This window comes from Cucurbita moschata, unplaced genomic scaffold, assembly GCF_002738365.1.
Source record: "Cucurbita moschata cultivar Rifu unplaced genomic scaffold, Cmos_1.0 Cmo_Scf00003, whole genome shotgun sequence".
Lineage (NCBI taxonomy): Eukaryota > Viridiplantae > Streptophyta > Magnoliopsida > Cucurbitales > Cucurbitaceae > Cucurbita > Cucurbita moschata.
In genome coordinates, this window is record NW_019268519.1 from 4,536,695 (window position 1) to 4,560,762 (window position 24,068).

The 24,068-nt window shown below is 35.8% G+C and overlaps 6 protein-coding genes and 1 non-coding gene across 7 annotated transcripts in view; 5 read left to right on the top strand and 2 right to left on the bottom strand.

Annotated features, from left to right (window-relative positions):
* The window catches only part of LOC111438295 (PH, RCC1 and FYVE domains-containing protein 1-like), a 12,781-nt gene extending 7,658 nt beyond the window's left edge, over positions 1 to 5,123 (bottom strand). The window contains exons 1-2 of the mRNA XM_023076204.1: positions 4,467 to 5,123; positions 177 to 263 (exon numbers count right to left, since the gene is read on the bottom strand). Coding sequence (XP_022931972.1) covers positions 177 to 263; positions 4,467 to 4,526 — 147 coding nt within the window. The 5' untranslated portion in view covers positions 4,527 to 5,123. The remainder of the gene's footprint in view (positions 1 to 176; positions 264 to 4,466) is intronic.
* Positions 5,124 to 5,811: 688 nt separating this feature from the next.
* Positions 5,812 to 10,605, top strand: LOC111441098 (pentatricopeptide repeat-containing protein At5g01110). Its single transcript, XM_023078022.1, has 4 exons — positions 5,812 to 8,198; positions 8,400 to 8,529; positions 8,761 to 9,662; positions 10,311 to 10,605. The coding sequence occupies exon 1, from the start codon at positions 5,890 to 5,892 to the stop codon at positions 8,155 to 8,157; it is 2,268 nt and encodes a 755-aa protein (XP_022933790.1). The 5' UTR covers positions 5,812 to 5,889; the 3' UTR covers positions 8,158 to 8,198; positions 8,400 to 8,529; positions 8,761 to 9,662; positions 10,311 to 10,605.
* A 250-nt stretch (positions 10,606 to 10,855) lies between these two features.
* Positions 10,856 to 10,961, bottom strand: LOC111441268. Its single transcript, XR_002710112.1, has one exon. It is a non-coding gene; the product is annotated as a U6 spliceosomal RNA (small nuclear RNA).
* Positions 10,962 to 13,855: 2,894 nt separating this feature from the next.
* Positions 13,856 to 14,467, top strand: LOC111434251. The gene has a single exon (XM_023071656.1). It carries the CDS (start codon positions 13,856 to 13,858, stop codon positions 14,465 to 14,467), a length of 612 nt encoding a protein of 203 aa, XP_022927424.1.
* Positions 14,468 to 17,842: 3,375 nt separating this feature from the next.
* On the top strand, positions 17,843 to 18,606 carry LOC111441010 (olee1-like protein). The gene is made up of 2 exons (XM_023077887.1): positions 17,843 to 18,019; positions 18,105 to 18,606. The coding sequence occupies exons 1-2, from the start codon at positions 17,863 to 17,865 to the stop codon at positions 18,446 to 18,448; spliced, it is 501 nt and encodes a 166-aa protein (XP_022933655.1). The 5' UTR covers positions 17,843 to 17,862; the 3' UTR covers positions 18,449 to 18,606.
* Positions 18,607 to 20,329: 1,723 nt separating this feature from the next.
* LOC111441034 (olee1-like protein) lies at positions 20,330 to 20,975 on the top strand. The gene is made up of 2 exons (XM_023077929.1): positions 20,330 to 20,489; positions 20,575 to 20,975. The coding sequence occupies exons 1-2, from the start codon at positions 20,330 to 20,332 to the stop codon at positions 20,916 to 20,918; spliced, it is 504 nt and encodes a 167-aa protein (XP_022933697.1). The 3' UTR covers positions 20,919 to 20,975.
* Positions 20,976 to 22,896: 1,921 nt separating this feature from the next.
* LOC111434260 lies at positions 22,897 to 23,511 on the top strand. The gene has a single exon (XM_023071668.1). The coding sequence runs from the start codon at positions 22,897 to 22,899 to the stop codon at positions 23,509 to 23,511; it is 615 nt and encodes a 204-aa protein (XP_022927436.1).
* The last annotated feature ends 557 nt before the right edge of the window (positions 23,512 to 24,068 follow it).

Genomic DNA, 24,068 nt, shown 5'->3' on the forward strand with positions numbered 1-24,068 from the left:
CTCTTTTTTTTTTTTTTTTTTTTTTTTTAAATCTATGTATGTATGAGCTAGTTTGTACACACCTTCACTATATAAGAAATAAATTATAATACATATAGAAGTAGTTACAAAGCTATGCACTTAGAAAATATGTGCTTGTATTCCTTTTTCATCTGGAGAAACAAGACCGTACTCACATTGGAAATGCGGAAAGGACAAAACTTTGGCTTCCCCCTTCTCCCATACTTGAGCAAATAGGCTCCTTTCTTCAAAGCAGTAATGGCCTATGATAAGAATGATGAAGAGGCAGAAATACTGTACTCAGCATGATTACAGAATTAGACTTAAAAGGCTAACATAAAGCTCGGGGAATCTATCATAAAATGTTTGTGTGCTTGTCTACATAGGAATTAAAATAAATAAATAACCAGAATTAGATCAACCAAGCAAACGTAGAAATGGGCTTTCACATTAATATGGAAAAGATATTGATATGTTCAAGCATGGCACTAGCTCTTCTCGTCCACCTACTTAATGTATAATAAAGAGTACGAAAAATATAAACACAAAGATAAAGGAAAAAGTCAAAGATTTAATAATGGAAGCACCATAAGTAAAGTTCTATTTTTAGATAAGAGACAATGTCATTGATGTGAATGAAATAATAAAAAGTACGCTAATGTAGCTACACAAGCACCAATCATGGGGCTCACAAAATTGCCAATTAATGTGAGAATCCAATGGGCACCGGTTGAATGGCTTGTAACAGTTGAGGGTCCCCATATATCACTATGAATTAAATCAAAAGGCGTAGATCTTTTATTTTAATTGATAGAAAACGATACACGTGTATGTTTGGAAAATTCACATTATATCACAATGAAACTCAAAACCTTGAAATCCTTGAAACAATTCTGGAAACATAATTTTCAAGACTCTAAATGAGAGACAACCCATGTGAAGGTGATGTAACCAAATCACATCTTTATTTGAGGAACTAAGAACTGAACAAGGAAATGTCTTGTTGTCTTCTTAGGTAGTTGCAAGTAGTATAGGTCCTTCAATTCCTTAGAAAGTCCAATCAACCGTCTCGAGACCTGGTCCTCAAAAACACAACATGACGAGTAGAAAGAAACACTACAGTGGCATCCATGAGTAAGTTGTTGTATAGAAATGAGACTATTAGATAGTTTGAAACATGTAGGACATGTTTTAGGGTTTAAGAGATAGATACATCGCCTATTCTTGCAACAGTTGCACTAATTCCATTTGCCTGCAATCTTTTGATTCCTCAAACAAGGTTTATATGTTTTAAACATTGTGAGTGAGGGTCATGTGATCAGTTGCACCAAAGTCTATAATCCAAAAGTTAATCTAACTATCTCTAAAGGATTTATACAAAAGATGAATGAAGACTTACTTGAGATTGTCAAAACACTAGAATTTGATGGCTTGTTGAGAGAGTCCAAAAACACCCTCAATCTCTCAAACGCTTCACTATAGAAACCACTAGTTTCCACGATTGGTGACTTTTGTTCTCATTTAGATTCCTCTTTGGTGTACGTCCGTTCCTTCGAAATTTCTCCCTAGTTCCTCCAACCATGATTTTGTGAGCCTCACAATTGATGATTTCTATTCTGATTTGGTTCCTCTGCAATGTAAGCTCGTGCATTCAACATTTCTTCCTTGTTTCTCCAACCATGATTCTATGAGCCTCCCCGATTTTCCCATTCACGGCCGGGAGGTTTTCCGTTCAACTTCCAACAACTCTCATTCATGTGTCGTAGTTTCTTGCCGTGAGTACACCATAAATTGTCTTTATTACTCGTTCATTGGTTGTCTCTTCTATTGTTTCTTTCTTTAGGTTGATGCATCTAAACTAGGTCGTTCGTCAAACAAAAGACTTCATTTGCCCAAGTAGGAAAGCAGTTTCTTCTAGAGATCTTGTTTCTGCTTCTTCAATGATTTGTACACGAACTTGATCAAGCCATGACATTCATATGGAGTCATTCTCATACCATGCAACAAATCCTGGGTACGTCTTTGCTGGTCTTGGTCCAATGAAATGTCAAAAAATTTCATATCCTTAAAGGTATGTCCACACAATGTAAGACCATTTAAGATTTTTCTTTTTCTCTATTGAGTCAATATGAAAATCGAATGGGTTGAATATCATCTTTCTTCGGACATTGTGATATGATTGATTGCATCTCAATCATACAATGAACTTGAAGGAAGTTGTGAATAATGTTGTTCAAATTACCACAAGATAAAGTCAGGTTCTATTAAAGATAAAGCCAAGTTCTATTAAAATTGAACTCAAGTTGCAATCAATTTCACATTCAGAAGAATCAAGTCTCATTTATGCAACAAGAGCTTAAAGATACTTCAAATATGGCTTCAATTTATTCTTAGATGGTTAAAAGTTTACGATGGATGATTAAAATCTAGATTTTTGGTGTTTCATTAATGTATATTAAGTTTTAAGACTTTTTATTTATTTTTAGGTTACATTTACATAAGGCTAATTATGGTTATGAAGGTTACAAACTCTTGAAATGGCTCATGGAAGGTAAAGGGTTTCATTTTGAGGCTATATAAAGCCATGTATATTATATTTGCAAAGGAGACTTGAAAAATGTAGTAAAAAGAGCATTTTTGCTTCCTTTAGCCAAGGGCTACGTTTCTTTGCAATTTTATGTAGTTCAGATTGCAAGTGTAAAATCTTTCCAGCTTGAAATAATTGATCTTGCTTGTGGAGTAATTCAGATCTCAATCAAATGTTCTTGTCTTGAGATATTTGATCAACAAGGTAATCAGAATCTTACTTTCCCTTAGAGTGATTCATTATCACATTTGTCTATAGGAATTTCTTCTACTATTGACAAAAATTTTGATTCTCCTGACATGACTATCTCTCAAAGAAAAATGGGCCTCCTCTTCAAGCAAATGCTGAACAGAAAACTTTAGTGAATAAAAATGGAAAAATAGTGGGCTCGGGCCAACGCAGCTCATACATTTTCCTTGCTTCGGATTTGTTATTGGGAAAAAAATGGGCTTGAAATGAGCCAAGAAAAAAAGGCCAATAAGTGGTCTCCCTTCCTTCAAGTATTCTACAAAAGAAAATATATATATACATTCTCACATTGGAAAATGGGCTGTCGAGCAAAAATGGGATTGTTGACTTCCACGAGTGGGGCTCAAAGTGGAAGATCGGTAGCTATGAATACTCCAAATAAATTTTGGTCAAGGTAGAAGATTGGTAACTATAAAGGCTATATTGATTAATTAGACCTCTCATAATAGAATGACTCTGATACCATGTTGTAAGTGAAAATTATCTTACTCACTTTTTAATTAATTTCTAGAAAGATATATGTGTCTTTGTATCTTTCATACTATAGAAAAATAACTAAATCCCTAGATACTAGGAAACAATACATAAAATAAATCTAATTAAATACTTAGATACTAGGTAAAAGTACAAGAAAAATAAATTCCTAAACACTAGGTAACTATTTAATGGGATTACAAAAATATTCCTTAAATTAAAGCTGGGAGTTACCCGATATTCCTTAAATTAAGGTCATTCCTTTAACAAGAAGGTTAATCCTGAGTTTGGACATTGAAGCCAACTCCTTCACCAATTTAAACACTTGGCAGTTGTATTATGGAGTTGGACCAAGAAGAGCAAGGTGTCTTTACAAAATCAAAGATGATAGATGTGGACCTTACCTCAACCCACAAGAAAATCGCAACAATACTATTCTCCATCTAATCTCAAATACTATTCTCCTCCTCAGAATTTAAACAATCAAGACTGAGGGCTTATGATACTCCAAACCAATAAGAACTGATCATCTTTTTCTCTCCCACGTAACGGCCCTCGGTATTTCTACTTCGTACCATGGGCACTAACCCGTTAGTGATGTCAAAATTCTCTTCATAACACTTTCGCTTAATAGAGAAAAGAGAATTTCGTTGACAAATGAATTTACAACAGAAGGGAAAAGGAAGAACCCCAAGTCATAATATTGCAAAAGATCTTCCAAATGCTCAAGAGAATGCTAAGATTGTAAAATAGTATTTAGGATAAATCTAACCCTACCTACTTTTAGTAATGTTAGAGACTAAAATAGAACTTCAAAAAAGGATTACAAGAGTTCAGGATAAACACACCCTCATGCTTCCTAGATATGTATACACACCCAACTAAATCCCTTTGATCACATTCTGATGCAAGATTATCATTATATAGAACTAGCGGAAAAGGTAAAAACCAAAACAAAAATGTGACCAACGTGAGCATCTGACTTGATAATCAAGGAAACAGGAGGTTAAGGATGCAATAGATAGCAAAATAAGCTCAAGATCACGATTGAAGCACACAATATACGTTTTTTTTTTCTTTCTCTTTTTCTGAATCTCGAAATAAACATATAACTGCGTGGAAACATAACAAAAGGATTGAAGATGTGAAAAAGTACCTGCTCGACATCTCTCTCGCCGGCGCCAGTCCTACTAAGATCCTGAGCCATCCAATCCATCCTAGACAAGAAAATGCCGTCCCTTTGCAAATTTCTAAATCTAAGCACTAATCAATCTCTAACAGCTCATCCATTTTCGAAACGAAAACCTTCCATTCATGAACCCGTTTCAGTCACTCGATCACTCTCCGACAAGACCTCTCAAATCCACACACTGAAACTAAGCTAAAACTCCATCAATCAACAATCACAACCACCACTCCCTCAGTCCGCGTGAAGTTCGTCCAGCTAGAAACAAAATTGACTGCACTAGCTCTCTACACTGAAGCAAGAGACGAAACTAACACGGTGAAGACTGTTGAGGCTTGCACTAAAGCATATCAAAAAACCAGCTGCTCCCTTTTCTTAAATCGTTCTGCAAACGCCAATTGATCGAAAAATGCGACGAAACTTCACGCAATCAGATGGTGAAATCGTCGTGGAGCTCGAAAAATCTTCTGAGCAAGAAAACAAGAAACAATGTGGGAGAAACAAGCAAAGAAAGCAGATTATCCAAATCCAATTCCATGAAATTGGAGAAGAGAACCAATGGCTGTGCGGTCGAGAGACTGTGACTCCAAAATTCGGAATAAAAAGTAAAGCAGAAATGGTGTCTCATCAACAGAGCTCAGATTAGAGGATGATTGGGTTAAATGCCCTTAACAAGTTTGACGGGGGCAAAATGGGAAACAAACAACTTTTTTTTTTTTTTGCTTAATTAATAATTAAAAAAATATATAATTATCTCTAAATTAACGGACGAGACTTACATCATCCAACACCTCCCCTCGAACAAAGTATGTCTCCCCTTAATCGAGGCTCAACTCCTTTGGAGTCTTTTTTGACTGCCTTCATTCAAGGAAGGAGTATTTTTTTACTGTCTTCAAGGAGGCTTGACTCCTTTTCTTTTGGAGTCTTTTGTTCGACATTTGAGGATTTACTAATCGGTTGGCACGACTAATTTAGGGCATGGCTCTGATACCATGTTAGACGAACACGACTCTCCACAATAGTATGATATTGTCCACTCTAAGCATAAACTCTCATGGCTTTGCTTTGAGCTTTCCCAAAACCCAAAAGATTTCATGGCAATGGAGAGTATTCTTTGTTTATAAATTGATGATCATTCCCTGAATTGGCCGTACACCCAACAATGAACGGAGGATTGGGTTAAATGCCCTTAACAAGTTTGACGGGGCAAAATGGGAAACAATATATATATATATATATATATATATATATTTTGCTTAATTAATAATAATAAAAATATATAATTAAACTTTATATTTTTAAAAACTGCACCGTTCCGACGGCTTCCAGGAATCCCTCACCCCGCGATGTCGCTTCTTCCCTTTGGAAGCACACTTCCTGAGATTCTACATGGATGAGCTCGAGCTGTCCTCCAATGGCTGCTCATCGACTTCCTCTCCCGAAACCTACTTTCAGAACCAGAATTATCGCCTCAACTGTCACATATGCAACGCCTTTACTTCGTTCTAATTCCATCTCTTTCACATTTCACTTGTTCTATTCGCTCCCCAAATTTCATTCTATTCATGATGAAGCTGCAGGATCTTCTAATCACGGTCCTGTTTCTTCTTCAGTTTCTGCCTCGAATTCGTTTCTAGTGGAAAAGATTTTGTTCAGCTTGAAGCAAAATAATGTAAGTTCTTTGTCCAATTCTCTTTTCCGCCTGAATCCCTCAGCGTTAGTTGAAGTTCTGTATGGATGTCGCGAAAATTTACATTTGGGATTAAAATTTATTGATTTAGTTTCTTCTAGTTGCCCGAATTTGAAGCACTCGTCAATTTCTTTGAGTGCAATGGTTCATTTCTTAGTGCGCGGCAGGAGGCTCTCAGAAGCCCAAGCTTGCATTCTTAGGATGGTGAGGAAGAGTGGCGTCTCACGAGTTGAGGTCGTTCAATCTTTAGTTTCAACGTGTGGTAATTTTGGGTCGATTGGTTTGGTTTCTGATTTGTTAGTAAGGACTTATGTGCAAGCTAGAAAGTTAAGGGAAGGATCTGAAGCATTTCGAATTTTGAGGAGCAAAGGAGTTTCTGTATCTATAAATGCTTGTAACAGTCTCCTTGGTGGTCTTGTGAAGATTGGCTGGGTGGATTTAGCTTGGGAAATATTTGGGGAAGTTGTGAGAGGGGGCACTGAGTTGAATGTTTATACACTGAACATAATGGTCAATGCTCTGTGTAAAGATGGCAGAATTGCAAATGTGAATTTGTTCTTATCAGATATGGAAAAGAAAGGAGTTTTTCCTGACATTGTGACATATAATACTCTAATTAGTGCTTACTGTCGTGAAGGGCTTGTTGAAGAAGCCTTTGAACTGTTGAATTCAATCTCTAGTAAGGGTATGGAACCGGGCCTTCTAACTTATAATGCTATCATAAATGGCCTATGTAAGATAGGTAAGTATAACAGGGCAAAGGACGTTTTGAATAAGATGTCGCAACTTGGGTTAAAGCCTGATGCCGCTACATATAACACATTGCTGGTTGAGATTTGTCGACGAGATAATATTTCAGAAGCTGAAGAGATATTTGATGAAATGTCACGTCATGGTGTTCTCCCTGATTTGATTAGTTTTAGTTCTCTGATTAGTGTGCTTGCTAGGAATGGGGATCTTGATTTGGCTCTTACGTATTTTAGAAATATGAAAAGTATTGGTCTCGTGCCTGATAATGTAATTTATACTATTCTTATTGATGGGTTTTGTCGAAACGGTGCGATTTCGGATGCTTTGAAAATGCGGGATGAGATGCTTGCTCAGGGTTGTGTTGTGGATGTGGTTGCATATAATACTATTTTGAATGGGTTATGTAAGAAGAAGATGCTTGTTGATGCAGATATGCTATTCAATGAAATGGTTGAAAGGGGTGTGTTTCCGGACTTTTATACTTTCACCACGCTCATTCATGGATATTGCAAAGATGGAAATATGGATCGAGCACTGAATTTGTTCGGAAGAATGGTTCGCACAAACCTCAAGCCAGACATCGTGACATACAACACGTTGATTGATGGCTTTTGCAAAGTAGGTGATATGAAAAAGGCCAAGGACTTGTGGGATGATATGATCAGGAAAGATATTGTCCCTAACCACGTTTCCTACGGAACTGTAATAAATGGTTTTTGTAGTTCAGGCTATTTATCCGAGGCATTGCATCTGTGTGACCAGATGGTTGAACGGGGTATCAAACCGAACCTTGTCACTTACAATACTTTAATCAAAGGCTACTGCCGGTCTGCTGATATGCTGAAGGCCCATGAATGCTTGAGCAAAATGATATCAAATGGAATAATTCCCGATCGCATCTCATATAACACCCTCATTGATGGATATTTAAAAGACGAGAACCTAGGAAAAGCTTTTGTTATGATTAATGAGATGGAAAAGCAAAGGCTCAAACTTGATGTTATTACCTATAATTTGATTTTGAACGGATACTGTGCAAAAGGAAGAATGCTAGAGGCTGAGCAGGTGTTAAGGAAAATGATTGAGAATGGTGTAAATCCTGACAGAGCCACTTATTCTTCTCTGATAAATGGTCACGTCAGCCAAGACAATATGAAGGATGCATTTCGTTTCCACGACGAAATGCTACAAAGAGGACTTGTGCCTGATGATAGATTTTAGTTTTGGATTTCATTGGATGCACATCAGAATATACAATTAAGGTAGAGCTCTCTTTTCTATCTCGTGTGTGCATGTAGATGTACTCGTGTATGCCACTGCATTCATCTGTCAATCAGATCGGTTTGGTTGGTTAGATTTTCTAATTGCTTATTATGAGAGTGCCATTTTCGTACTCGTACTGAATATATTCATCATTCTAGCTCGGTTCAATGTTTACAGAACCAACTTAATCTTTCATGCAGGGATACTTCATATCTGATCCAAAACTCGGTGCCGATGCTTTTACATTGATGTTGTCTCTTCAATTACTGAGAATTGAGGCATTGATGTTGTCTCTTCAATTACTGAGAATTGAAGTTCTGATCCTCTCAGGTTATGAATCATCTTTACTTGTTACTTTTCTCCGTCTCTCTTTCTCTGTTTCTTCCTTTTTTATAAGAAATGCCTCATAGATGAAATGAAATTCAATAATGGTGAGTAAATCCAGGCCCCAAGTTAATGGAGATTATTAACAATAATTGTTGAAAAGAGAGACAAATTTACACTGCAAAAGGAGTACAAAAGAAAAATAACTGAAGGATTTTCTTGTTGAAAAACCTGTAGTTCTTCCCAAGCCAAAGATTAGCAGGAAAAGGAAAAAAAGAAGAGCTTGCAATTGTCATCGATAGGAGTCTTGATGTGCTTGGAGAGGGCTATGTGTCCATTGAAGGTGGATAAGATAAACTTTTAGGAGTTACCAGCAAAAGAACAGTAGATGAAGACGTGACTTCGAGTTTCCATGCTCTTTTTGCGAAGAGGACGCCATTCCGGGAATGGGGAGCCATGGGGTCGCTTTTGCATCTTGTCCTAATTGTTTAAGCTTGTGTGGCTGAGTTCCTATTTCCTAGAAGAAGAGCTTGATTTCTTTGGGTTATTTACCTGAACTGGTGTGGCAGAGTTGAGTGGATTATTGCAAAGAGATCGAATTGTAAAGGAGCCATTTGATACTGTCAGCCAAAACCATATTGTTGCTGTATTTAGGGATGAAGTGTAGAGAGCAAACGAGATAGAAGTTAATCCAACTTTCCCCAAAGAGTACCTTTTCCCTTAGTTTTACTTCACCATTGAAGTTATCTTTCTTGTAGATCTTGTGGGCTACTTGTCAGCTGCCAACCAGAATATAGTATAGCCCACATTTCACTTTTGTTGTCATAAGGAGAAACCAGTCAACTTGTTGCTTCGCCATGCCCGATTAGGCGAAAAACCCGGAAAAAGGAAAAGTTAAGCGAAAAGAAGGCATGGCTGCACAATTACTTGGCCACTCAGAGAAAGGGCGCACCACATTTCTATTCCCAGTCAAAAGCTCAATGAAGGAAATTGTTTGCCATGGTCACGGAGTGTTGGACACTCCCAGACCCGTTTCCTCTTCTTCGAGCGAAAGAACCAGAGATAAGCACGGATATGATTATGAGACATCATTTTGTAAACATCTAGAACATGGAGACACTAAGGACACGCTTATTAAGGTACGCATTTCAAAAAATCTTATGTCATTTTTGCAACGGCTCAAGCCCACCCCTAACAGATATTGTCCTCTTTGGATTTTTTCTTTTGGGCTTCCCCTCAAGGGTTTAAAATGCGTCTGCTAGGGAAATGTTTCTACACCCTTATGAGGAGTGTTTCGTTCTCCTCCCCAATCAAGGTGGGATTCCCCACAATCCACCCATCTTTGGGTCTCAGCGTCTTCGTTAGCACTTGTTCTTTTCTCCAATCGATGTGTACCCCCACGAAATCCATCCCCTTCGGAGCCCAGCGTCCTTACTGGCATACTGCCTCGTGTCTACCCTCTTCAGGACAATATCTACTAATGGGGAGTTTGAGTCATTACAATTTTTATACTAGAAGAAAATTCTACAAACACAGATACCCGTGCTCATGATCGTTGGCTAAGGCATGTAGTCTCGAAGTACACCTACTACAAGGTCAGCTCTTAGAACCTCCAAATGAGGTTTGGAGTGGGCGTACATGAATTATGTGACTACTGGGGAACATTTTTTCTTCTTTAACTGTAAAAGGAATTCGAGACGCTTCCAAAACAGCCCTTTTTGACACATTTGAAAGGCAGGCTGCATGATTCATGACATGGGAAAATGACACTGACCCCAATATTTCAGGCTCCTTGGCTGGTTTGTGATGGCAACTTGATCTCTCTGTAGGAATACAAAATGGGCCATGCTTCAACAATAAATATATTGAAGAGCTGTTTTGTAAGCACTTTTTTGCACTTGTACTTCTCTTAATGCCATTGATTTTGGGCTCTCTATCTTCTCCAAGTCACTTTTCCTTTTGCAGCCTCTTTCTGCCTGTAGGATAGCTGTTAGAGATTTGACCTTATTTGATACAATGTTAGTTACATGATTTGTTAATTTCCTTATTGGATTACATATTTTATCAATTAAGTTATGTTAATTGAGTTCATTATTGTGTAAAAATAATATAGTTATGAACCCGATGACGACGTTCTAAATTGATATTTAATGACGAACATTTATTGTGCAAACACTGACTGATATTAAAACTTGACCGTGTCATAGGTTAGGATGACAAATGACAAATGTTCTTTAATGACAAGTATGTGGATTGTTTCCTTTTGATGACATAGCCAGTTGATTATGATATCAGTTTATTCGAGTATTGCTCATTTATTCAAATTTCACTTGAAAATTTAGACTACTTTTCGATAGGTACATGTCATCCTTGCACATGGATCATGCTAATCTTCTTTGTATCGTTCAAATTTTATAGGATGTCCTCTCGTCCTAGGCATGAAGCATTACAAATAGTATCGGAGTGGAACCTCTTCCATTAAGATGTGGTTGAGGAACAAATAAGACAGAAGTTGGTGGACATATGATGCCCAAGTTAAAGAAGGGTATATAAATGAATTAACACCGCATTTAAGTGAAATTGATCATCAGGATATAATGGTTAAAAAATGCACATTTCTTTTCAGTAACTCAATCATATGAACTCCAAAGATGCAATTTGGACAACCTTCTAGTATATTTTTTAGGAAAAACATGTTAAAATAACTCGCATTAGTTCGTGGAAATAATTGTATGTCAAATGATTAAATTAAACAAGCCCATTTCAACTTCATATATATATATATATATAAAATACCAACCATATTATGAAATGTCAAACTTGAGTAGAATGGGTGTATTTAAAACGTGGGGAAAAGGCCTTAGTAGAATTGTTGCATTTAAAACGTGGAGAAAAGGCCTCACTAGAATTGTTGCATTTAAAACGTGGAGAAAAAGCCATCCTAACTAACCTTTTATTGAGAAAAAAAAAAAAAAAAAAACTATTTAGAGATTGGATTTAATATTATTTTAAATGATTTTTAAAACACATAAATATAGCAAAAATAATGATAAAATAATTTAATTATAATATTTGGAACTTTTTTTTGTTAAATAATTTATGAAGAAATTGAGAATTATGAAGTGGTCAAAGTCAACCATTTTAATATTTATAAAGAAGGATATTAAACAGTCACCGATGGTTACACATCCCTTACGTGACAGACACGCTGTGACGTTAACCTGATTGGTTGATTGGCCATGTTGACTTTTTTTTTTTCATTTAAAAAAATTCATTTTTATTATTTAATAATAAATAAATAAAAAGAGTTACTTTCTTTGGGTTAAATGTTCTCAATACCAAAAAATTAACTCCATTTTTATTAAATAATAAACGGTAAATTTTTTAGGTTGGATTGAATTGTTCTGAATCAATGCAGGTTAAAATTACTATGATTAAGGCTCGAATTATGAACTAAGGCGAAAGTAAAAGTTCAAAGGTTGAAAAGAAAATTCAAAGAACGCCAGCGGAGCTTGTGAGGCCACCATCACGAGCGCTAACGACGATTGAGACTGGTCATGATCATTGATGCCAATTCCCACAGGTTCAACCAATGTTAAAAGGATCGACCACATGGAGATCAACCGATGATAAAAACGACTAAGATTTGAGTCTTGGTCACAGTACATTCATTTGAGAAGCTATTTGTAATCGTTTTTCATATTTTGACGATTACAAAATAGTAAATATGTTTTACAAAATTAAATACATATATTATTTTTATTATCGGAGTTAAAGGATCATTTTTTTTTATTTATTGGTTTTTATTGGTTTTCTTTTATTCATAAAGCCATTAAATTAAGAACAAGATGAAAAATAAGAAACTAATATTTTAAATTATTAATTTTATATCTAATTCAAGTTTAAACTATTTTATAAAATTTAAATATTTAATTTTTTATATCTAATATACACCTAAATTTTCAATTTAATTTATATTTAATAAGTAATTGACTTTAAATTTTTACTTAATCAAAATTATTAGATATAAAATAAAATTTTAAATTCCTAAAATTTTATTAACTATTTCACATCAATCCCAATTTATTTTGAATTAAAAAAATTAATATTTATATTTAAAAGATTAAATAGTTTTTAAATATGTCAAAAATTTTATTGATATAAAACAACCGAACTAAACAAATTTATTTTGAAATATGATCGAGTGAATCTAAAATCTTTTAATATAATTTCTTTATTTTAAGGATGGAAAATTATATAGAAAATGTAAATATTTAATATTTTGTATAATTATTTTTAAAAATTATTGAGAAAAAAATGTACTAAAAAAATGAAAAAAAAAAAAAAACATGGGGTTGATCATTAGAAAATATTCGTTCATAACGAGAGATAAACTTTTTGTTGGGTTGATGAGATCGGGAGGTGGCGGCCACCATAACTCCGGCAACCAACGGCGGTGTTGAGTTGAAATAATACTTTTCTTCATCACAATATTTTAGTCGTGGTAATTTGTTAATTTAAAATTTATAGTTAAGATATGTTTGTTCAGTTTCTTGATAATTCAGTTGTGTCAAACACCCGTCACATTTAAGTATGATTAGACACATTTAAGTATGATTAGACACCTATCACAATGAAATGAATATTTTTTTTAATTAACTATAAATAATATAATTATCTCGTACGCGAATTCATATTATTTAAAATCTAAATTAATAATTTCGAATTTTTTATATAACGAAAATGGTTATATTTTAAATAAAATTATCAAAATTATATTTAAATATAAAAAAATAAATCATTAATTTCTAAATTTTGTGGTATATATTCTCGGACTTTTCTGGTAATATTGCAAAAGGCTACCTTCTTCTCGAGCATCTTGTTCTCGACTCACAGGCTTCAGTAATAATATTTCTTGTATTAATAATCACTACCCATTTCGATTATGACATGTTTTGGGTTCGAGGTTGATCCCGACTGCAAATTGAAACACCCTTTACTCGTGAGGTTGGATGGTAATATTTTGAACACTTTTAGTCTCCAACTAACAACCGTTCATAGCTATTTGTCAAAGTTTAGTAAATTCGAGCATTAAAGTTTTAAAGCGTTTTTATGTCTTAAAGTCTCGTAATCAGTAACCATTAATATAACTTTAATATACATACCTACCTATACCTATATGATTTTCATTGCCGACATCTCTGACCACCGACATCTTAGGGAAAAAAAACACCCTTTTGACTTTTTCCAAGTCAATCTCCGATCAATATAAAATCCTCCTCTTTCTCAACCTTCTTCATCTTTCTTTCCAATCTCCAATTTCATAATTTCAATGGGAAATTCTCTCTCTCCATGTCTTCATGCCATTTCCACCACCAGCCGCCGCAGCTCCTCCGCCGTCAATCTCATCTTCTCCAACGGCGTCACAAAATCCCTCACCGGAAACCACCACATCGCCGGCGAGATCATGTTCCAATTCCCGGACATGATGATATGCCACGCTGATTCCTTCTTCATCGGCCACCCGATTCCCTCCTTAGCCATCGACGACCAACTCCTTGCGGGTGAAACCTATTTCGTTCTCCCGATTGACTTATTCGCTTCCTTCGACGTTCTATCAACGTCGTCGCTCGCATCAATTGGAGCGGGAAATGCTAAATTCTCCGGTCAAAGTCCATTTGAATACATTCGAGGCACGAATGGAAGAATTGTCATTAAGATCGTACCGGAGTTTCTTGTTCGGCTTATTTCTCCCGCAGCGGGTGAGGGCGGCGGAGGTAATTTTCTTTGTAGCACGCCGGAGTTGCAGAAGCATTACGATCAGCTCGTCGGGTCGACGAAAGGGCAAGTTTGGTCGCCGAAGTTGGAGAGTATTTCTGAGTATAAAATTAGGTATTCGCCTTGTAAATTTGTAGGGTTTAAAGTCAAACAAAAAGAAGGGTAATCAAACCAAACCCTAATTGATTCAATTCATACCCACAAAGCTGAATGAAGCATATTTGAGCTTCACAACGCTTGCCAGCTCTTAAGAACACATCAAAGTTTCAATTTTTAGTGGAAGTTCGAGATTGTTTATCTTCAATTGTGTTCGTTTGTTACGAGTTGAATTGACAGTCTTCATCTTTCCCGAACGGGTTAAGAAGCTTACCGGGAACATTCCTAGTTTTCGAAATGTCTATGTAAGTTTTTTTTTTCGGGCAAAAGCTCAACCAAATATGAGGAACAATGATTCTAATTTTTTTTCTCATGTATATTGTAAGTGTGACGTTCGAATAAATGAGAGGTATATAAATGAACCGTGATCACAACCAAATGAGTGTGACCCGAGTAAATGAAAATATGGTTAAGAAATGCTTAAAAGAATTAATAGTTACTACATATACGAACCAGATGCATATTTCTTTTCAGTGACTCAACTATAAGAACTCGAAAGTTGAGCGTGTTTGGAATGAAACAATTTCTATTGGGTGATTTCTCGGAATCTTTTTTCAGAAACATGTCAGTGAGACAAAAAAAAAAACATAGTACAAGAATCTGTGTTGACATGTGGAAAAAGTCTTCACTCTCAGAAGTAGTTTAAGACATAGATAACATGGTCACATCACATAGCCGAATCATGATTCTAAATCCAAGTAAGAAAAATATCTTCAAATGGTCCTGTGAGGTTTCACATCGGTTGGAGAGGGGAACAAAACATTCTTTATAAGGGCATAAAAACTTCTCCCTAGCCGACACGTTTTATACCCATGAGTCTGGCGGCGATACGTAGTAGGCTAAAACAGACTATATTTGCTAGCAGTGGCCTCAGTGTCATAGGTACTAACCCTAGTTTATTGGCAATTTTTTTTTTCATGGCTCGATAGATAATTTGATAAGCCCATTATTTTTTTTCCGTGTTTCAAAATACGGTTAATTGACGTGCTTAATCTAACATAGTTTAACTATTGAAGTAACGCTCAAGTTAATAGGTAATTTTATTTCTATTTCTTAATTCTCGGGTAAAATTTCAATAACGTTGACGGGATTATAAACTTAGGGCTAGTTGAACCAATTGAGTTGACTTGTGAATAGGCCAAATCTTATCACTTATAATTAATCAAAGAAGGGAGATACTTGTTCAAGCTTTTGTGGTTTATATTCAATGATTTGGTTGAAAGCTTCAGCTCATAGTTCCCTTTTTGACAAGCAATTTACATCACACAACTCAAAATTTCTATGCATCCCATCACTCTAAACCTAATATTTTGTATAAAAGTCTTCGCAACTTTTAAGGTTGTTTGAAAATTTGTTCGGTTTTTGTTTTTTCAGAATAGGGAACAAAATATTCTTTATAACAGTGTGAAAACCTCTCTCTAGTAGATGTATTTTGAAATCATGAAGCTGACGACGATATGTAACGGGCCAAAATGGACAATATCTACTAATGGTAGACTTGGTCTGTTACAGAAAGTCCGTCAAAAGTAAAAGTTCAAAGTATGAAAAGCAAACTCAACAAGGTCAGCTGAACATGAGCGGTCGACTACCATGAACGTCGATTAGGGTTGAGGTTGACTCTAGATGGGGTTGTGTGGTTTATATTCTGAATTATCTACTTATAACTTTTAAATAAAATTTGTCATATTCTCAAACTAAAATTTTAAACTTTCAATCATCTTTATTTATATTAAAAAAAATAATTTGCAAATTAAATCATATAAAAATTTAAAGAATTAATTTAAAATAAAATAGATGTTAAATATTTATATAAAAGTAATTGAAATAATAGCGTGGAAACTTCTACTTAATAAACCCGTTTTAAAACCGTAAGGCTGAAAATGATACGTAATCTTTAACTTTCGAAGGCATTTTCAAGAGATCTCTACTAGTAAATCTTAAAAACTCGGATGTGTTCTGAGGTTCGATTCGTATCCTTTCCAAGCTAAAATTTTCTCTGATAAGCTACTAAAATTCGAGACGATCACGATCACCTTTAGATGATTTACTTGAATTTGATCCGTCAAAACAAATTATTATTATTTTTCTTCAATTTGATCCTCCAAATAAAAAATGTCAACCATCCCTTTGAAAATTTTAAGGTTTCTTGGGAAGCTCAATTTTTACCATTAACATACCCTACTTCATCAATATCAAAATTACACAATATTCTAATTCAATAAAAAAAAAAATTGACCTGAATTAGTAAAGACCATAATAAGTTTGACCCACAAAGTCAAAACCCTAAAACAACAGAATTCATTGAATACCTAGGTCCACTGCTAGCAAATATTGTCCTCTCTGAGATTTCCCTTTCGAGCTTTAAAATGCGTCTATTAGAGAAGGTTTCCACATCCTTATAAATGGTGTTTTGTTGTACTTCGCAACCAATGTGGGACATCGCAATTTTTTAGGTCATCGAATTTTTTTAACACCCCTACATGCTTTATTTTTTCATTTAAATGGATTATGTCCACTTTGAGCTTTCCCTTTCGAGCTTTAAAACGGGTCTACTAGAGAAGGTTTCCACTAGGGTGTTTTGTTCTCCTCCCCAACCAATGTGGCTCCGTACTCAATAGTTATATGCAGTAAACCAGTTGTATTTTGCTTACATTTCCATCTAACACCAATTTCAATTTCTCAACTCTTACTTTCAAAACTCTCTTTCGAAATCTCTCTGTCCTGTTTTCTAAAACTTTCTTCTTGAATCAGGGCTAGAGGCTCGAGCATACGTCGCTGGGCCGTAGGTGACACAATAACGAATAGACTTAACTCAGTTGCTGCTAAGAAGTGACACAAGAACGAATAGGCTTAACTCACTTGCTGTTGAGAAGTGACACAAGAACGAATAGGCTTAACTCACTTGCTGTTGAGAAGTGACACAAAAACGAATAGGCTTAACTCACTTGCTGTTGAGAAGTGACGCAAGAACGAATAGACTTAACTCACTTGCTGCTGAGAAGTGAGTGCCACACAATCGCAAGTCCACTGCCATCAAAGTGCGATTGTGACAAGACATCACAATTTTTTAGGTCATCGAATCTTTTGAACACACCTACTTTATTTTTTCACTTAAATTATGTCTTATTTGGATTAAGGTTTTTGTTTTGTTTTGTTTTTGTTTTTAACTCATTTTGATTGATTCAAATCACCCCAAATTAATTGCCCTAATATAGGTTTAAAATAATGATTACAACCATTAAAATTAAAGGAAAAAGAAAGTAAAATTTTTTATATAACAAATGTAAGAAAAAGACTCCCATCCACTAAAACTCAACTAAATCCCTCTTATAAATGAAGCTCCTTTCCCATCCTCCAAATCAATCCATCTATCCCAACAAGCACAAGCACACCACAAGAGAAAAAATGGCAAAATCCTTTGCTATCATTCTTTTTGCCCTTTGCTTCCTCTCGACCCTCGACGTTTCTGTCTCTAAAAAGGATCACTTTGTCATCGAGGGCAAGGTTTACTGTGACACGTGCCGAATCCAATTCTTCACCCGTGTTAGCAAATGGATGCATGGTAACATAGTTCCTTTGTTCGTTCCTTCAGTATCTTATGTTCAAACTCCTGTAATGTCATTTCTTTATAATGTATCATGTATCAGGAGCTAAGGTGAAGTTGGTATGCCGCGAGGAGGAAGGAGGAAGCGAGACGTTAGCCGTCGAGGCTGAGACCGGGAAGAACGGAGAGTACACGATCAAGGTGGATGGCGACCATGAGGAGGAGGTTTGTGAAGTGAATTTGGTGAAGAGTAGTGATGATGACTGTGCTGAGATTCCCACCGATGGGTTTGGGCATAGGGCGAGAGTGAGCATCACGGCCAACGATGGCATCACGAACCCTGTGCGTCAAGCTAACCCACTTGGGTTCATGAAGAAGGAGACACTTCCCCAATGCAAGGAGGTTCTTCGTGAGCTTGGGTTCGATGAGGCTGGTCTTCCCGTTTGAAGCTAAGCCACAAAGGGCCTTTCTTGGTTAAGCACATGCATGGTTATAGCATATATGCTTTAATGTTGAAATCGATGAGGTAGTTGCTTAAGAGTTTATTTTTTCTTAGTAATTCAAAATGAATTTAGGTTATGATTTAATCATGAATAAATCGATCATTAAAGCATTAATGATACTTGGCTCGGGGTCTATAGCTCAGTTGGTGAGCTTTGTTCTTGCCATTGAGTCGCTTTGATTATGGGTTGGATGTCTAATTGTTCATGCGATAATGATAATATCTTGTATTTGAACCGATGGCTCACTTTTGCTCACTTTTCCTAAGAAAGAGAGGAGGTCTATATTAGGGTTCCCCCGTCTCGGAAGCATAAGACCTAGCATAATTGAAGCTATAAAGGTTTTTTAGTGGCTCATAGAAATATTAAAATAATGACGTCTGCGCAAGTGATTACAGTGACCTAGCCTAATTATTCAAATTGTAAATTTTTTCGAATAAATAAAAAAATAATTATGAAATTAAATACAAATTTATTTATTTGAATTTATGAACCACCTCATTTAAATTTTCATTTATTTGAACTTAACGATATTAAGAACCTTTTCAACATCAATGGTAATAATTGGATAAACAGCTCGTTGATAGAGGTAAATTAATAAGACCCCATGTAAAAAGTTTTCCATATGGCTTAAGAAATTTAAAAAAAAAAATTAATTCATGATTACAATATTTATATATTCTTACGTACTTTAACATATATTATTTTTATGTGAATTCTGACAATACAAGAGAGAACCCTTCCTCTAATTTTTTTTTTTTTTATATTTGAATCTCTAATTATTATTATTTGTTTTTGAATTTTGATTTAATGTGTCTCGAAATCTCTAATTATTTTTTTTAATATATCGATATTAAAAAAAATGATAATAACAATTACTATTTGTATAAAAAAATAAAAAATAAACTAGCCCTTTTTTCTAAATTAAAAAAAGTAATTACTATATTATATAATCTAAATTTAAAAAAAAAGTAATTATTATATTATATAAAAATAGAAAATAACTAAAAAAAATCTTCTTTTTTTTTATTATTATCTCTCTTCATTATCTTTTATCTAAGATATATAATTATTTACCTAATAAAATCTATAAATATTTCTCCCACCCTACATAAATTTATATATAAAAATATATGTCACAATCACACCTTTGATGGTAGCGGACTTGCGACTTTGCTGCACTCATTTTCCAACAACAATTGAGCTAAGTCAATTCGTTCTTACGCCTACGGCCAAACGACGTATGCTCGAACCTCTGACTTCGGTTTAAGAAGAAGATTTTAGAAAACGAGAATAGATAGAGATTTTCGAAGGAGAGATTTTGAGAAAGTGTTATATATGCAAGAAGTAACAAGTACTACTCAGTATATAATTGTATTGAGAAAGTGTTATATATGCAAGAAGTAACAAGTACTACTCAGTATATAATTGTATTGTAGTGAATATTGTCCGGTGGTAAGAATGATTACATTAGCTTAGAAGTTAAAGCATCACATTTGTATTCGGATAGCAGACTTTTCTTTATTTATTTGATTTTAACTTTCTATTATGAATAAAAATGGAGAGATTCTATTTTTATAGAACAAATCAAGAAAGTAACAAGCCAGAATTGGATTTCATATTCGAATGAACTCGTAAAAAACATAGCTATTTTTAGGTTTAGTAAACACGAAAGCTGAAAAAAGGACTCCCATCCACAAAAACTCAACCAACTCCCAAAGAAACAACCAAATTAGTCCTATAAGAGACCTCCTTTCCCATCATTCAAATCACTCTCACATTCACATTTACATTCAGAATTCTCCATCTATCTATCCCAACAACCACAATGGCAAAATCCTTTGCTATCATCCTTCTTTCTGCCCTTTTCTTCCTCTCCATCCTCCACGTCTCCGTCTCGAAAAAAGATCACTTTGTCGTCGAGGGCAAGGTTTATTGTGACACGTGCCGCATCCAATTCTTCACCCGTGTCAGCAAATGGATGCATGGTAACACAATTCCTTTGTTCGTTCCTTCTATATCTTAGGTTCAAACTCCTGTAATGTCATTTGTCTATGATGTATCATGTATCAGGAGCTAAGGTGAAGTTGGTATGCCGCGAAGAGGAAGGAGGAAGTGAGACGTTAGCCGTCGAGGCTGAGACCGGGAAGAACGGAGAGTACACGATCAAGGTGGACGGCGACCATGAGGAGGAGGTTTGTGAAGTGAATTTGGTGAAGAGTAGTGATGATGACTGTGCTGAGGTTCCCACCGATGGATTTGGGCATAGGGCGAGAGTGAGCATCACGGCCAACGATGGCATCACGAACCCTATGCGTCAAGCTAACCCACTTGGGTTCATGAAGAAGGAGACTCTTCCCCAATGCAAAGAGGTTCTTCGTGAGCTTGGGTTCGATGAGGCTGGTCTTCCAGTTTGAAGCTAAGCCACCACAAAGGGCCTTCCTTGGTCAACCACATGCATTCTTATAGCATATAAAAGCACTTTTTTTTTTTTTAAATGAATAATTTTAAAGACCATTGATGTCAAATAAATTGTTGAATGAAATTTTTTTATACCTCGATTCGACTATTAATACGCTTTGCTTTCACTTTCGATTTGGTATTATGCTTGATTTGTTGCTCGAATCAGAGCTAATTCATTCTCAAAATGGGTTGAGGTGCAACAATTGACTAGACATCTAAAACATCTAGGGAGTTTAGGGTGATTGTTCCTGGGTCGATGCCCGAGCAGTTAATGGGGACGAACGGTAAATTCGTTGGCAATATTGTCTACGCTGGTTTAAATCCAGCTCGGCTCAATAATTTGGGGATCCACCATAAATTGATATAACCCATTTGTCCTTGGACAGAAATGCTTGATATGAAAGAATAAAAAAAACTCTTTTTTTATTGATATAACCCATTTGTCCGTGCATATCAATCTATTACTTGCGTCTTGTCGGGTAAAATATGACAATTCGAATAAAAAAACATATTTGAAGGAAATTAAATCAACAACCTATGTTGTACACTTTATTTCCCCGGGAAGCTACGGGTTTGAGTCCCGAAAGTGAGCATAGTACCAAATCAAGCATGCAAGCAAATGATTTCACTTCTAACCACAACTCATCCATTGATTCTTCAATATCATTTGGACCTCCACTTAATTTCTCCAAAACTTCATCTTGGTCATGGATAGATCCCGGGGAACAATGTGGAAATTGTGAGGCTTGTGAGGTTGGAGAGGGGAACAGTGTGTGAGATCCCACATCGGTTGGAGAGGGGAAGATCCCACATCGGTTGGAGAGGGGAACAGTGTGGAAATTGTGAGGCTAACGATGATAGCTAGTAGGCTAGAGCGGACAATCAGAAGTCTCCCACGAGGGATGTGTCGAGGTTCTCGCGGTTCTCGCTAACCATGAACGTGTTCTCCCTTTGCTTATGTGAGTCTAACCCGCCTTTGACTCCCTTTTCTTATGTGAGTTTGACTTGCCTTTGACTCCGCTTGCTTCTAACTCCGTGAGACGTTTAACGACCTAGTAAGCGTGAGTCATCAGCTCGCGTTGACTACGTCTCTACCCTTTGTACACATCGTCCGTCTCTCCTACCAATTGAATAGTCTGGTGAAGTGTTCGAATCATGGCGACATGGGGCGGCTCGCTGCCTGCGACGTCACGAGAAGTCCACTAAACCTTATCATTTAGAGAAAGGAGAAGTCGTAACAAGGTTTCCGTAGGTGAACCTGCGGAATGATCATTTTCGATGCCTAAACATCAAACGACATATGACTTCTTTGAAGGGTTGGTCCTCAGCTCATGCATCGGTTTACCGAAAGAACCAATACTATCCCACTTCTTTCTATTAAACAAGGCTACCCCAAAATACAAAAGTTGTTGAAATTAAAAATGCAAAAAGTTAGGTCTAGATTAATTATGGATGGAGACATTTAAAAGTTTTAAGGGTAAATCATATTTTAAGGTTAAAAAAATAGTTAAAAAAATAGGTATTTTGGGACCACTTTTCGAAAGTTTTAAAATAAAGTATTAATTGAATCAGATATTTAAAAAGTTACTCTAAAAATTTAAGAATACTATTAAAACTCGTAATAATTTTAAAATATATATATATTTTTTTACATAAAATATACATTTTATTAATTTAGCCTAATAAATAAATATTTAATGTCCAAATTTATGGATTTTACTTATAATTAACCTTTTTATATATATAGATATATATTATAAATAATAATAATGGATATAAATATAGATAATTAAGGCTCCAAATAAACAAAAACCTAAAAAAAAACAATTTCACCAATTTTAAAATCAAGCGATATAAAATCCCCTTTTTCTCTCTCTCTCTCCTCCTCCGTCTTCCCCATTCTAAATCCTCTCTTTTCTCTCTCTAATTCCAATGGGCAATGCCGCCGCCTCTCCATGTTATGTATCAATTTCCGTCTCCCGCCGCCGCTCCTCCGCCGTCAAACTCGTCTTCTCCGACGGCTTTACTAGACTCCTCCCCGGTAAGCACCACATGGCCGGTGAAATCATGTTCCGATTCCCAAACACGATGATCTGTCACGCCGATTCCTTCTTCATCGGTCACACCATCCCCTCCTTAGGCACCGACGACAAACTCATCGCCGGCGAGACCTACTTCATCCTCCCGCTCGATCTATTCGCCTCCTTCGACGTTCTCACCACATCGTCGCTCGCAGCCCTCGGCGCTCAAAAGGCGAAGACCGTGAAATTTTCCGGTCCTTGTCCGTTTGAGTATGTTCGAAACGCAAATGGAAGAGTTCTGATTAAGGTCGCGCCGGAGTTCATTCTTCGCCTAATTTCCCCGGCGGACGACGGCGGAGGAGGTCAATTTCTGTGCAGTACGCCGGAGTTGAAGAAACATTACGATCAACTCGTCGGATCGAAGGGCCCGGTTTGGTCCCCCAAATTGGAGAGCATTTCGGAGTATGAAATTAGGCATTCACCCTATAAATTTGTAGGGTTTAAACTCAAACAAAAAGAAGGCTAAACAAATACCAAAGGCTAAATAAGTAATTTCATTCCTTTTTTCTTTTTCCCTTTTTTGTCCTTCTCATTTGTACAAAAAGAGAGAAAATATTAACATTTTTTTTTATTTTCTTATTATAAACTGAATATTGTCCGTTTTGACTCCATACGTATCGTTGTCGGCCTCACTAGTTTAAAACGCGCATGTTCGGGAGATGTTTCCACGCCCGTATGCGCGCTTTATAAGGAATATTTCGTTCTTCTCTCCAACTGACATGGAATCTCACAAGAACCGATATTGACCCAAACGAATAATATAATTTTTGTAGCACTTGTCCCCCATATTTGACTTTTTTTCTTTGACACAATTCAGTATCTTCATCTTTAATTTGGGTAACAATATCATCTACTTGGTGTAATCGTATATACTTATTCAAAAATATGGCTTAAAATAAATGTAATACCAAGTTGTATAAACTAAATTTCGACCCAAATCAAAAGTCTACCATTTTGACTTTCGAAGCAAAAATGTCGAAGTCTCAATCTCGATAATGAAGAGATTGAATTTATAATTTAAAA

Bases quoted from the DNA above. Each gene is read 5' to 3' on its own strand.
- LOC111441098 (XM_023078022.1), top strand. From the start codon at position 5,890: ATGAGCTCGAGCTGTCCTCCAATGGCTGCTCATCGACTTCCTCTCCCG.
- LOC111434251 (XM_023071656.1), top strand. From the start codon at position 13,856: ATGGGAAATTCTCTCTCTCCATGTCTTCATGCCATTTCCACCACCAGC.
- LOC111441010 (XM_023077887.1), top strand. From the start codon at position 17,863: ATGGCAAAATCCTTTGCTATCATTCTTTTTGCCCTTTGCTTCCTCTCG. The intron at 18,020-18,104 runs GTAACATAGTTC...ATCATGTATCAG, and splicing joins TGTTAGCAAATGGATGCATG to GAGCTAAGGTGAAGTTGGTA.
- LOC111441034 (XM_023077929.1), top strand. From the start codon at position 20,330: ATGGCAAAATCCTTTGCTATCATCCTTCTTTCTGCCCTTTTCTTCCTC. The intron at 20,490-20,574 runs GTAACACAATTC...ATCATGTATCAG, and splicing joins TGTCAGCAAATGGATGCATG to GAGCTAAGGTGAAGTTGGTA.
- LOC111434260 (XM_023071668.1), top strand. From the start codon at position 22,897: ATGGGCAATGCCGCCGCCTCTCCATGTTATGTATCAATTTCCGTCTCC.